The 14,686-nt window shown below is 35.9% G+C and overlaps 1 protein-coding gene across 4 annotated transcripts in view; it reads left to right on the top strand.

The window, feature by feature from the left end:
• LOC117576832 (headcase protein) overlaps window positions 1-14,686 on the top strand; it is a 100,834-nt gene that overhangs the window by 2,419 nt on the left and 83,729 nt on the right. Inside the window, exon 2 of one of the 4 annotated variants that reach the window (XM_034261909.2) lies at window positions 13,280-13,371. The exons of the other annotated variants lie outside the window; for them this stretch is intronic. Coding sequence (XP_034117800.2) covers window positions 13,280-13,283 — 4 coding nt within the window. The 3' untranslated portion in view covers window positions 13,284-13,371. Of the gene's footprint in view, window positions 1-13,279; window positions 13,372-14,686 lie in introns of those variants that run through there. 4 annotated transcript variants of the gene reach the window in all.

The raw sequence follows: 14,686 nt of genomic DNA, 5'->3' as shown, positions 1-14,686 counted from the left end.
AATTTACAAAAATCACTTGAATTTGTGACAGCAAATATATTTGATTATTTATCATCTTAAGCGGGAATCAAAAATATTGATTACTTTATTTTATTTATTTTTTATTGTAAGTCACGCACTTCAAATGTAGATTCTATATATACTTTTTTTTTTAATTACAATCTAACTGTTTATAATGAATATCAAAAGATTCTATATAATTTCATACGTTCTCCCGCAATGAGAATGAATTTGTTTCATTGTTGAAAAAAACTATTGAAAATCAAAATCAAAATATGATAATTACTTTGTAATTTTTATAATACATAAATTTTGATTAATAAATGATTAAAGTCCTTAGTTTCAAGTTTTATCTAGATATTATACATTAAAAATTTCTCCGCTGAAAAAAGAGCGTTCAAATTGGATTCCTTTTGGTTTCACACTTTAAATAATCTCTATCGCTCTCTATCAATATATCTCTCTCAATCAGCGTGTTGAATATATGTCGTTTTTAGATTTGTCTGTCGGAGGCTGTCTGTGAAATTTCCCAACATCTGGCCAAAGTCAATAATTCAATATTTGCACATTTATTAAAAAAAAAAACGACACTTTCGTTTACACTATACAACAAATATTAGCAATATCTACAAAAAAAGAAACAAATTGTTTTCTTTTGGGAAATTCAAATCGAAACTAACGAGTAAAAAAAAAAAAAATTGTTAGCTAAAATTTAAATTCATTTCAAGAAAATTAAATCCATGAATTGTAATTTATATTCCAATAACTGATTTTTATATCTTACACAAATTGTTATTTGTTCTTTATTTAAAAAAAAGAATGCTTATATATATATATATATTGTATTTTCTCCTTTGTTGATCATTGAAAATTTAAATAGATGAATCAAATACATTTCAATTAAAATTCCAACATTTTTTCATTTCATTATCTGATTTGATTGTCAAAAATTCCAAATGATGTTTTATATTTTCGTATTTGTTTGTTTTTCTTATGTTCTCATTTTTTTTTGTTGCTTAGTGTTACTTAAACAATTGTTTGTTGTTGACTTTACGCCATCTCACTTCGCTTATATAACCTTGATATTTCCTTTATGCCCAAAAAATAAACGACAACACGATTCTTTCCATCTCGCTTGCTCTTTCTCCGGCTGAACAGCTGCAAAAATTAAATACTGATAAATTAATTCAATATTTGCGAGTGTATTATTCACATTTCGCTTGTAAATAATATATATGTGTGCATACATGTGTGTTTATTTTTAGTATGTATTAATACAAATTAAGATTTTTGTTTTGCGGGTGTTTAAATTTATATTTTAAGGAAGTTCAATTGCATTATGCAAATGAACCAGACGAGCTGACTCCAAGCACAACGCGTGCTTTCTCGTTCTTGCTGTCGCTCATTCGCTCTCTCGCTCGCTCTTGCTCGTTCGCTATCTTTTGGCGATCTTTCGATGCAGCGACTTCCAACGTTGACGCTGACGTCGCTGCCGCATTCATTCTGCTCGCGTTTATTTTTTTGCCATTCTGCTTGTTATTTCCTTTTTGGTCGCACATTTATTATTTAGTACATGTGTGTGTGTGTTTGTACTTGTATTACGAGTTTCACTTTTATCGAATTCAGTTTTTTTTTCATTACTTTTTGCTCTCTTTCGTTTTGCTTGCTTAATCTGCTGTTGTGTGTTTTTATCCACGACTTTGGGTCAAGGTTCCTCTGCTCCTTCTCCTGTCCTCCGCCCCGTTGCAATTTTGCAGGCGAAGATTGAAGATTTGCTCTGACACATGGGCAGCTTTCTTTCTCTTTTTCATTACGCTGACGCATAAGAAGTGATCAACACATGTACAGCAAGTACATGAATGTATACGAATATATTTTTTTTGTTATGCCCAATTTTAATATTTCCGTTTCCAAAGCAAACGCGCGTCGTCGAGCACATTAAAATTTATTCCAGCTCGATAAAAACACACACACACACACTCACACATACTTACAATCGACAAGCAACGAGATGTGGAAGAAGAAGCAGCGGCAATAACAGCAAAGCAACAAAAAGCAGAGAAGCAAAAAAAAAAAAGAAGGAAAAAAACAACAACAGAATTAGATCGTGTTTGTATTTTTGGTTGTGGCCCGCTTTGCTTTTATTTCTTGTTGATTTCTATTGCTTCTCCCATTTGCTTTTTTGCAAGATCTGCCGGGTTTGCCTCTTTTTCCCCTCTCCTCTTTTGAACTTGAGCCTGTGCCGAATATTTAGCCGAGATTACGTTTTCCTTTCTTTTCATTCCTGCTGCTTTCAAGTGTTTTTTTTTTTTTTTGTACGCGCAGCAACCCTCGATAAATATGAAGAACAAGAAGAACAACAGCAAACTTCTAATTCCTTCTAAGACTGCTTCGGCTTCTCTTTTTGCGTGTGTGTTTTGTGCTTTTGCTTTTGTCCAGTTTTTCAAGGCCGTGATATTTGTTTTTATTTTGTGCTCGCATTTGTTGTTGTTCAGCTTTGGTGCGTTTCTTCTCTCTGCTCTTCTTTCTCACATCTGATTTGATCTGTGAGCAAACAATTTGCTTGTACTCTCGCTCTCTCTCTCTCTCTCTACCTTGCATATTCGCTTATTGTGCATTCTCTTATCATAAATAAAAAAAAAAAAGAATAAACCGGCTGATTTGTGTTTTATTTTCGTGTTACGTTTTTAATTCATAAACGAAATTTTTATCTCGTTTTATGTGCGTTGTTTGTTGTTATTTTTATTTTTTGCTTTGCTATTTTTAGCGCCACACGCGGCCGAAATTCTTGTTTTGTGCTTTTGCTTTTACTTTTTCTTTTCTTGTTTTGTTTTGATGATAAACAAACGTTATTTTCTTTTGTTTGTTTTTAAAGCATTTCTCCAATCTCACTTTCAATTTAATATTTATTAAATTCGGTGCAAAATGCCTAAGCGCCTCACACCACACACACACGCACGCACATTCAATATCCCCTTCTCTCTTGCACACACATGTAACATGTTTGCCGGCATTTTCTTTATGTATTCATCGTTCAATGTCAAGGTTAAGACTCATTTTGTGTATGTGTGTGTGTATTTATTTTTGTTGGGCATTGTTTGGGCGTTTGTTTTTATGATTTTTATTTTACGCTGCTCTTTCGCTGCTGCTGCTGCCTAAAGCAAAACTTTTTTGCAGAAAGCTCTTCCTGTTTGGAGTACATCAGAAACCAAAACAACAACAGTGCGGCGTTAAGATTTCTCTCTCTCGTGCTGTTTTTGTTTTGTCTGCAAATGATTTATGCCCCCCACTGTCGTGATTAGTCATGCTCTGTGTGTTCGTTGTCCCCTCTCCCTCTAACATCCCTTTGGCGTAACAAATCACTCCAAAACGAATGAAATGCAAATGACAGTCCATCTTGCTCACACCCACGTGTTTTGCCGCCATCTTCTAACCCGTTATCGCGCTCTCTCTGTCTTTCGTTCTATCTTCTATCCTGGCCAAAGCGAAAAATATTCGATGGCGCATTTCATTTGCGAACTTTGGCGATTGCTAAAAGGAAGCAATAACAAAAATAATCAAAATAAAAGGAAGACGCGCACAACTGCAAATAAATTGTGTAAGGCACGCAGTCGAGAATAGCTGCATTTTTAGCAAGCAACAATAACAACAACAACACAATTAAAAGTAGCAACAAAATGCGAATTAGAAAAAACAATTACGATGTGTCTACGGTTTTGTTTTTATCGTTGCCTTTGGTGTGAAAATCGAGACCGAGCGCAAGTGTGTGAACACTGGCTAGTAAAGATGGCGCGACTGCAATATACCACGTGTTATCGATAGTTCGATAGATGCATAAATCTTAACATATGAATCGTGCTGTTTTGAAGATTGATTTTAATTTGTATTTCTTTTCTTAAATTTCCAAATTTTAATACGATAAATGTTGATGATTTTGTTTGTTATTGTTTTTTCTATTTAAGAGTTTCTTTTAAGAATTTTATATTTAATACTGAACTTAAGCAGAATATACCCTTTAGCCTAAACTTGTTTACTGGCAATTTCGCACAATTTTACAGCACTCGCACGACTTTTGTTGTTGTGCTGTCGAGTTGTTGTTATATGTTATGGAGGCTGCTGAGGCGTGCTGTCGACATATTAGACTCGCCAAATCCAGCCATGAACGCCACAAGTTTGTAGAATTCATTTAGTATTAATAATGTGTAGTAAAAATTATGAAATATTGCCGCGAGTCGTCGCATCACATCGCACATCGCGTCATTCGCAAAACAAAAACACCAGATGTCATTCGAAATTTCTTGGGGGTGTTATTCAAATACAAATGGACTCGTATATTCACATAGCATTCACTAATTGAGCACGTACCAATAGTGTCGCCTCGTCTAGACGTCAAGCATAAAATCTGCAATGTATGTACGTTAAATGTATAATTTTTTATTAGGGCGGAAGCAAATTGCCATTACATCAGTTGCTTTGGCTTTTTTATTATTATTAATAATATTTCTATGCTGGTGGGAGTTATTTTAAGTGTGAAGAATTGAAATCGGTTCTATGTTGAATGTGTCATAAATATTTTATGTAAGGTTAGAGTTTTCCATGAAAAAAAAACAATAAAAATATGTATGCGAGTCCAAAAGGGGCCAAAAGATCAGCGAAGCATGAACAACAAAAAAACCGGGTAAACACACATCTAGGGGCGGTCAAAAGGTTATATAGGGGATCGAGGTTCAAGTAATGTGATTAACAAACCTTGCATCTAAATTGAGGAAACATTAAACACAAAAATTTGTATGTATTTAGTCAAGTGGGCTTCTCTTTCTCTTCAGCATTTCATCCTCTGGATAAAGTGTTAACCTTCTAATACTCACGAGCCATTTGCAAATTATACCATGAACTCATGCACACACACTTATGAGTACTCCTTGAGTGGTGCAGATTCAAAAATGAAGAAGAATGAAAGAAGAAGTTGCAACTGCATGTCTGCGAAGTGGGGAAGTGGGAGAGTCTTTTGTTCTATAGCGGAATCAAGTATGCATTGCATTGAGGTGCAGGGCTTGCTCTTCTTCTTCTTGCACCCTCCTGCCCACACCTGACCGCAAAAGCTATTAATGAAATCTTTGCCAAAAACACACGCACAACAAACACATGCAAATGCAGTGAAGCCCACACACTCGTGTGTGCAAATACATTTACTCTTATGGATAACATAAAGTACCCAATCGGAATGGTCCAAGCAAAAGTTATTAGAGTAAAACAGTTATATAAAAATAGCAATAAAAAAATTGTAGTACAGTTATAGAAGCAAACTTTTCGAAAAATTTAAATGTATATTTTTGTCGTACACATTTAATTTATTTTATAAATTAAAAAACAATCTTTTCCCATATTAATTTTAAAAATTTTGCTGAATTTGTTGTTTAAAATTGAAATGTAATTTGAAAAAAAACATTAAATATTTTTAATATTGCATTTAAATGTAAACATCATATATGAATAAATGCACCTACATGGAAGAAATTTTCATGAGAACAGTTTTATAAAAATATGAATAACAAAATTAAAATCCAAGTAAACAATTTTCTAGATAATATATTTATATTTTTGTAGTACACACTTAATTAACTTTATAAAATGTTGCCAGAAAACATTCTTTTCCGACTGCAAATATGTTTAAATTCTACAGAATTTGTTTTTGTTATAAATTTAAATTTAATTTTGTACGGACAGACGGACAGACGGACAGACACACAGACACACAGACACACAGACGGACAAAAAAATTGTAACTAATTGATTTTATAAAAAAAAAAACATTTAATTTTCTTAATATTGCATTGAAATGTAAACATCATACATTCATAAATGCACCCACATGGAAAATATCACTGCCTATGGAAAGGAACCTTTCATGTGCTACACGTTTGCAGAACTCCTGCTGGGTGCTTATCAGCATATCTCTATCTGACTGTCTGCGTGTTAACTTTGCCTGCGCCTACGTCACACTCACATATGCACACGCTACATACATACATCAGTGCAGAGCCTATCGAACGGCGCATGTCTGACGTCGTCGTCGACGTCAGTTGCCTGCTGCCCCAACTACAGCTCGCTTCATCTCCCTCACTCTCAACGTGCACTAGTCGCATTTTCATTGCCAACAGACAATGCCAGGGCAAACTTCAATACACACACACACACACAAACACACGTGACACCTACACCCACCAGCAGCTGCATCAACATACACCACACACACATACACACATATGTGTGTGTATGTGTGAATGCAGGCTTTGGCAACTTGAAAGGCTTCACTTGGCTCAGCATTTTGTGCTTCCTGCCTGCCCCAGCATGATGTTGTGTGTTGGCCATAAGCCAGCGCGTCTCCTTTGCTCTGTGGTGGGTGTGTGTGAGTGTGTGTTGTATGTTTATCTGTCTGCTCATTGTGTGAGCATGTGTGTGTGTGTGTGTGCTTTTAGGCTTTTGTGCGAGCCAAACGAGGCGAGGCCCCAGACCCAGACTCGAACCCGGGACAGAATCAGGCTCGCAGTCGACCTCTGTTGTCGCAGTCGTCGCCGCTGCTGCAAGCTGAAATTGCAATCAATATTGCGGCCCCATTGTTGTTGTTGTTGTTGTTGTCGAGCAGCTGCCAGACACAAAAACGCAACGTGAAATAAAAAAAAAAAAGTACAGAAAAAAAACCTGGCAACAGTAAAAACCAGGCTCGTAAATGAAAGCAACGTTGGCTCCGAGAAAGAATGAAAAATGCCATATATACTACTCCACATGTATTGCCACTCACATATATGCACATATGTATGTGTGTATTCGTATGCATCGCATTCGCTTTTTTGTGCAGAGAGAATAAACTCATGGCTGCAACATTGCCCCTTGCGGCCACCCAACAATATCACAATGCAACGTTGCTGCCTCCTCTCTGAATACATCATGCCAAAAATCCCTCACTTTTAGTTTGCGTTGTGTTTGTTTGTGCCCTATTTGATATCCATTAAAACGATTCAGTTTGCCACTTTCCCAGCCTGCAACTGCAATGCAATCTCAATGCATATGCCACATATGTGTGTGTGTATGTGTGTGTATCTGTGTCTATTGCTGTGCATTTGATTTGCAATTTGTGTCGCTTTTTGTCCTTTTTTTCCAAGCATCATTCTATGTGCGTCCATTCCTCGTATTTGTTTATTAGTTTGGCCACAGTTGCAATTTTCATTTACCAAATGCCAAAATATGTGCAGTGTGAGTTGGGGAAATCCTTTCAGTATTGGAAGCTTAAGTACACTACACACTCATAAATCAGTTGAATGGCTAACTGGCATTTTGGCTAATTAAGATCAACCGAGCCGAACTAAAAGTGGTAATCGCAATCAATGGGTTGCAAATTCCTAAGCTGCAAGTTTCAAATGCTTTAAATTCTTTAGTAAGATTGTAGCAGAATAAGTTTTATTATAGTTTTTAAAATATATGAATATATAGAGCTGTAAAACTTACTGACTGATCTATTTACTGAACTATTAAAGAACAATACAAATGCTAAAAGTTAAAAGGCTGCAAATTTATAAAATCTTATGACTTCAAAATTTGAAATCTCTAAAGAACTAGTTATTATTAAATATTAATGCAAGATTACCATTCAATACAAGAAAAATAGTAAGAGTAGGGACGTTTTACTTTATCATGCAATAAGGATGGGTTTTTTTGTAATATAAAGTCTCTTAAGGAACTATTTGTCATTAAATATTAATTTGTAAAGCAAGATTACAATACAGTACAATTGGAATGAGTGAGGACGCTTTAATTTTATCAGATCATAAGTCTGAATTTTCAAAATTTCGTCTTTAATCGACTTTAAGAGTGAGTAACTGTAAAAACAAAATAGAAATGGAAATTATAAGACTGAAAATTTAAAAGATTTTGACTAGAAATCCAATAATTCAATTTCTGAACAACATTTCTATTATAAATATGAAAAGTAGATTTCCTAAGTTTTAATAAAGATGAACAAGAAAACATATTTTGAATATCCCTCAAACAGCAGTGAACTTTTCGCTGTAAGATCAACAGGAAAGCAAATTGGCAAATTTGTGGAGAAAAGGGATTGCAATTGTTTAATTAGCTTTTCTTATTTGCACACAGACAGCACATTTCACTCGTCGGCACATTTGCTTAATAATACCGCAATTGATGTGCAGTTGTAATTGTTGTAATTCTTGGATGCAGTCGTAAAAACATAAACATGCTTTATTTTTTCGTACGCTTTCAGGCGATTAACAAATTTGGTAGCCTTTCGCCTTTCCCCTTGGCCGTCATCATCATTATCATTCGTTGGATGATCAACGGCAAACACAAACACACACACAACTGACTGACTGTCTGACACGCCCTTTGCCGCCGTTTTTAGGGGGCAGACATTAAAATGCGTTTGGCGTTGCAACAACAGAAACGCAACTGCAACGGAAACATGAATGTATTTATTTATTTTGCTGCTTCATCGTAAAAATAATTTGCTTTTATTGCCATAAAAACTGAGCTCTCCTCGTTCAAGCTGCAGTCATTGTTATGCCTGCTAATGTTGCATGCAACCAAAAAAAAAAAAAATGGACAAAAAAAGTACAGATGAAACGAAAACAACTTCAACTGAAACTGGGCAATCGCAATGCATTTTATGTCGTCGTCATGCTGTTTTTGGGGTCTGACTTTAATTTAGGGTCCGCAGCAAATTCGCAAATCAACGCGCCACATGCTCGATTTTCGGATTCCCAACGCCAAAAAAACCAAAAAAAAAAACGCGACTCGACGCGCCAAACTCATTAACCAAAAGAAATGAAAATTGGCGCTGCAACACGCCTGAAGTCACAGAGTCACAAGCTCCTTTCTTTTAGCAAATGTGCAATGCCATTGACATTTACTTTCCTCTCTCTGTTTTTGGCTTTTTTTTGTGTTTGGTTTGCGCGCTTGGCACTTATTCAATTAAACAAGAGAAGCATATGTCCCTCTGTCTACTCGATCAAAATCATGAAGCGTCAAATTGTTATGAGCAGCAAAGAAAGAAGAAGTGGAATGTGGCAAGATACAAATGGCAACGGTTATCGCACAAGAAGCGCAATCAGTCGTGACAACAGCAAACAACGAACAAGAGACAAACAAGCAGCAAACAGCAATCTAAGCACTTGCTGACTGCAACTAAATAGATATTATATAAGCATAAAGAATATGTTTGCCGCCAGCTACAAAAGCAGAGAGAAGACAGACTGAGAGAGAGAACTAAACAAGCTAATAATCATAAAACCAAATGACTTTGAACGCGTCGAAACTGTTTGTTGTCTGTCCGTTTGTGCCACAAGCAACAGGACACGCGCAATGTGGCATCCTTCAAGCAATGGGCGACAAAAAAATCATCAACATTATCATCATCATCATCATCTTGGTGTCGAGAGTGTCGATTAAAATTTAAGCTTCATTTGCTCTTTGTTGTGGGCGTGTGATTCGTGCTTGGCTTTTGTGGGTGTGGCAGTAGTATGCTTCATTGACTGAATGGCTGACTGAGTGAGTGAAGCAACTCGCTCAAGCGGCGCAGCAGCTCTCTGATTGAGTAGGTGTCAATAATCGTAGGGGTTTCACTGTCACAAACAAAAGAAATGAGATTGTTATGAAGTGTTAAGGGCAATAAAAGTAGCAAATGTTGAACTTATCATTTATTTTATTTGATAATCATTTTTTATTTTGTTGTTTATACATATAACAATAGGGTAACTTTGTGTATATATAAATTCTTGATCTGCGTCAATGGGCAAGAATATATATCCATGTGCGTGTATCAGTTTGAATACCTAGATCTCAGAGACTTCAAATTTGTCACGCCTTCGGCTGCTGAAGTCGGTTGTTAGTTGCTTTGATTGGCAGTTTGGTATATTTTGTACGCTATGGTATATTTTTAATATAATAATATATACCACATAAAAACATTCGGTATATTTTTGTTAGTTGTTAGCTGATTTAATTATCAATTTGGTATATTTTGTTAATAGTATTGTTTATAGTATATACCATAAATTTTGTTGTTAGTTCTTAGTTGCTTTGATCGACAGTTTAGTATATTTTAAACTCAATGGTAGATTTTAAACATATTAGTATATACCATATGAAGCATACGGTATATTTTTGGTGGTTGTTAGTTGCTTTGATTGCCAGTTTGGTATATTTTGAATATGCTAGTATATACCAGATGCAGTATTTGGTATATTTTTATATTTTCGGTATACTAATTTGGTATATTTTAATAATAATACCACACTTTTTTGCTTTTATTGAAAATAGGTGCGGGTATCTCAAAAGTTTTACTTGCTACTAAATTTTTCCAACTTACGATAAACTCTTATCGTTTGCTTATCAATTAAACTTCTAATTCAACTAATTTTGTTTACTTTTCTTTAATGATAAACATTTAAATGATATTGAACTGTTTGTTATCAATATCGTAACTAAAACTAAGTTGTGCCCTTTGTTGAACCCTTTTGAAACAGCAAGTTCAAGTCTCAATTAAGTGCAAAGAGTGCTCAATCAACTCCTACAAAAAAAAGCAAACTGAGAGGAAAAAAGCGACTTTCTCACGCCATAATTTGCTACATAGTAGTTGCTACAACCCAATCACCGATATAATTAATAATAATAACAACAACTACAATAAAAGTCAGGCCAATGAGCTCTGGCAATGATCGTTTGCTTTTGCTGCTTCGTTGGCTTCGATGTTGTTGAATGCCTGGCGGCGTTGTTGAAAGGCGGCGTTGAAATAAAATTGCAACGTATCTATTGCAACTGCAACAACAACAACAATAACAACAATTGCAACTGCAAACAGTAACAGTTGCAAGATAGCTGTTACAAAAACAAATAACGCTTCGCCAAGTTTATTGAACTTGTGTGTGAGGCAGGCGCCAGCAACAATTAAAAATAAATGTAAAATGCTTAAAAAATTTGAACGCCGCGAGAAGCGCAACAGCTTCAGAGTTGGCCCCTCACTAAATTGTCAGTTGATTCAATTAAAAAAAAAAAACTGAAAAAAAAAACTATCACACAGCCCAGCGACGACAAAGTTAATGAAAGATATGAGCAGATTTTTAGTCGATCGGGGCAACCCCCCAACCCCATATAAGACACGTACATATGTTTCTGTTTTCTGTTTTTGAAAAGGCAACTTTCACTTTCGGGCTTTCGAGTCGTCGTCGTCATCGTTGCTTCTTGTTGCCTCCTTGCCCCATCGAACCGATGACAACAGGCACCTCAAAAACTAAACAGACAAAAAAAAAAAAAACAGCGTACAAAAAATGATAATAAAAATGCAACATTTATTGCGATCGTTCAGCTTCGCTTCGACTTGGAGTTGAGCTACACTTTCGTTTTTGGAACGTCGATAAAGTTTTATTTTATTTAACAGCAGCCGGAGCAAGCGAGGAGCGAAAAAAAGGCGCATAAAAATTGCATTTGCCTGAGATTTAAATCAATGGAACATAAATTGAGAAATGGCTAAAGTGAAAGAAAGTCCCAATAAAATCAACTTTTAACAAAATCAGAATGCTCTAGGCGAACACTGAACGACTTTGCGATACTCTAAAATGTGTGTTCAAAAGCAGTAATTAAGATTTTCACTTTGTCAAAAAAGATGTTGACTGACTGATAAATATTTATGTTTTATTTATAGCACAATTTCAGTGACCTGAAATTGAGGCAGCCGCCAGTTGTAATTGTTGTTTGCCTGTAATAATTGCTGTGCCAATGAGAATGACGACAAAAATTGCTTTGCATAAATGTTGAAAAGCGGCCGCGTAAATAAATAAAAAGTTTTGCCTTTTGGCCATTTTGGCAAATGTCCTGCAATAATTTTTACAGCCGCTGACAGCAGCAGCAACAACAATAACAACAACAAGAATGACATTCAGCGAGTTGAACAAAAAAACGAAACGAAACGAAATGATGTTGCACATGGCCATGTTGCATGACTTTGTAAACTTGAAAGTCAGTTCGAAGTTCGGTGCAAGTCGTTTTTTTGTTTCTGTCCGCTCGTCCGCATCTTGTTTATGCACGCGATAAAATTGCTGTTAACAAAAAGAAAAATTCACTCTGTAAAAATAACAACAACAACAACAACGAGAAAAAAAGCCTTGAAAAGCCGTTGCCACGTTTGCGGTCGCCGTTGTTGGCATTGTAACTGGGCCTTAATCTTAAGGTAGCATCTGCTGACGGCTGACGCTATTTTTTCCCCTTTGCTCCCATGTCACTGTTGCTGCTGCTGCTGTTGCTGTCCAGCAGCTTCTTCAATGGCATCTCATTGTGCATCGTCTTGGCCCTGCCCCAAAACGGGGGCGGGGGATGCAGAGTCTTATCAGCTTATAAGTAGCAAAAGGCCTAGGCCATAAATATTGCAAGCAAAAGAATAAGCAGCAAGTATTATGAATGATATAGGGACAACATTTATAAAAATTACTCCAACCAACAGCAGATTATAATGCTGGGCAGCCAAAAGAATTAAAAGACAAAGGCTGAAGAGAAAAGAAAAGTTGAACAAATGTTTATTCTTTATGTGTAAAGTTAAATGACCAAAGATTGGAATAAATTTTGGGGAATAAAATTGAAGTCTCAACGGCTAAGTTCGACTTCAAATTATAATAATAAATAATTTTAATTGCAATTCATTGAACTTAAACTCAACTCTAGTCTAAATAAGCTAAAGTATTATAAATGATATAAGTAAATAAAAAGTTGAAGAGGTCTTTACTATTTATTGTTTATCATTAGAATTGTTCATTATGAATTAAATAAAAAATGCTAAAAAAATCGAAATGAAATAATGAAACGACAAACTAAGTTAAAAATTATTCAGATTTATGCATGAATTATATTGAAGAAATTACCTTGAACTGTGTTATTATAATTGAACTTAAACAGGTCTAAATATATAAAAGTATTCTGTATTAAATAGGCACATCATTTATATAATTAACTAAAAAGGAAAGTGAATAAAATGTTCATTCTTTCGATGTAAAATTAAATGACTAATGGAATTTAAAATTATTTATATTCAAGACATTTTAGATAAATATAAAAATTAGTCTTTATTTGTAGCCTAAGCTTTATTTTATTGCAATTAATTGAACCTAACCTAAGCTGTACCCGCATAAAGTCGAGCAAACATATTTATCTTAGGAAAAGCGCAGCTACTTTTACAAATCCATCTAAATATATTTTCTCACCTTTCTTCTCATTGCAGGTAAGTCAAGTGGCTGCTAAAGCGTCTCAAGTGCGATGAGGGAGGCAATAAATCGCAGCAAATGGCGTTGGAAACTTTTGCTTTATGTGTGTGAGTCTTAGTGAGAAAATAGAGGGGAGAATTGTGGGCGGGGGGGGGGGAATGACTGAAGATGATCTCAGTACGATTTGTTGACGCTTTAAGTTAAACGCTCCCCGCGGCATCATAAAGCAGGCAGCTAGCTAGCTGGCTGGCTGGCTAGCAAGGAGGAGCACTGAACATTTAAGCGCAATTTAATGGTTCAATGACATAATGAATATGCAACATGCTGCTGCAACAAGCACACCAGACAAAGAGGAAAGACAGAAGAGAGAGAGAGAGTGAGTTGCTGCTAATTAGCTGCATTCATAATTTTTGTGCACATTATTTACATGCTAAGTAGAGGCAGCTGTAAGGACACTGCGAGCACGCAGACATTGAGAGAATGGGGCAGGAAAACCGCAAAAAAGACGGAGAACACGACAACGTTGCTTCTACTTCTGCTTCAGCTCCTCAATTTTTGTATTGTCGTTGTCATGGCATTGGCTCCTTTTGCAACAAAAGGCTGAGCCGCGTCTCGCGGCAACCTTATTTACAGTTATGCGCCGCATTTGCAAGCTGTAAGTTGGAACTCTTACAAGTTGCCACAAAAAAAAAGAAAAAGAAAACACAACGGGGGAAGACAAAAAGTGCAACACAAAAGAGTTGAGAAACAAATGCAAAGTCGACTTTGCGAATACACTTCTTCCAACTAAATTAACACTATTTTGAAACTAAGCAAAAGTACCGAAAAGTTAGTGTATTCAGCAGCAGAAGAAAAAGTCAAAGTCTCGAGGCAATGCAAGTGAAAAGTTTTTAATTGAAAAATTTAAAGTTTATTTTTAGTTTTTTGTTATTGAACAGCGGCAGCAAATGGAGCAAGTTGCAGTGGCAGCAACAAAGTTGCCACCAAGTTTTTTTTGGCATCTTTAAGCTTGAGGTTAGGTTAAGTGGCGACCCCGAAAAAGTTGAACGAGAGCTTAAAAATTGCTACAGAAATTATGCGACGCGACGCGACGGCAGCGCAGCGGGTTGCAGCTCGTTTGTTGCAACAACTAGCCTCCGCTCTGTTGCTGCCACTTTACTTAAGCGGCTTAGCATGCGCCAAAAGATTGTGAAGCTCTGGCAGGCAGGCAGGCTCGTAAATAATGAAGCGTTGGCTTCCACTCCTTGAAGAAGAAACACTTTGAAACTATGTGTAAGTCTTTACCTGGTTAAGTTTTCGCTGTGACTTACAATGATGTTCTTTGCACAGAGGGCTTAAAGCGGGGACGCAGTCGAGTAATAAAATTCGCACATTAAATCGATAAAATATTTAAACGTTGCTCCGCCGCGGCGCTATCAATTTTC

This window comes from Drosophila albomicans, chromosome 2R, assembly GCF_009650485.2.
Source record: "Drosophila albomicans strain 15112-1751.03 chromosome 2R, ASM965048v2, whole genome shotgun sequence".
In the NCBI taxonomy this organism is placed as follows: domain Eukaryota; kingdom Metazoa; phylum Arthropoda; class Insecta; order Diptera; family Drosophilidae; genus Drosophila; species Drosophila albomicans.
The sequence above is the reverse complement of the archived record's forward strand: the minus strand, read 5'-3'. Positions and strand labels throughout refer to the sequence as shown.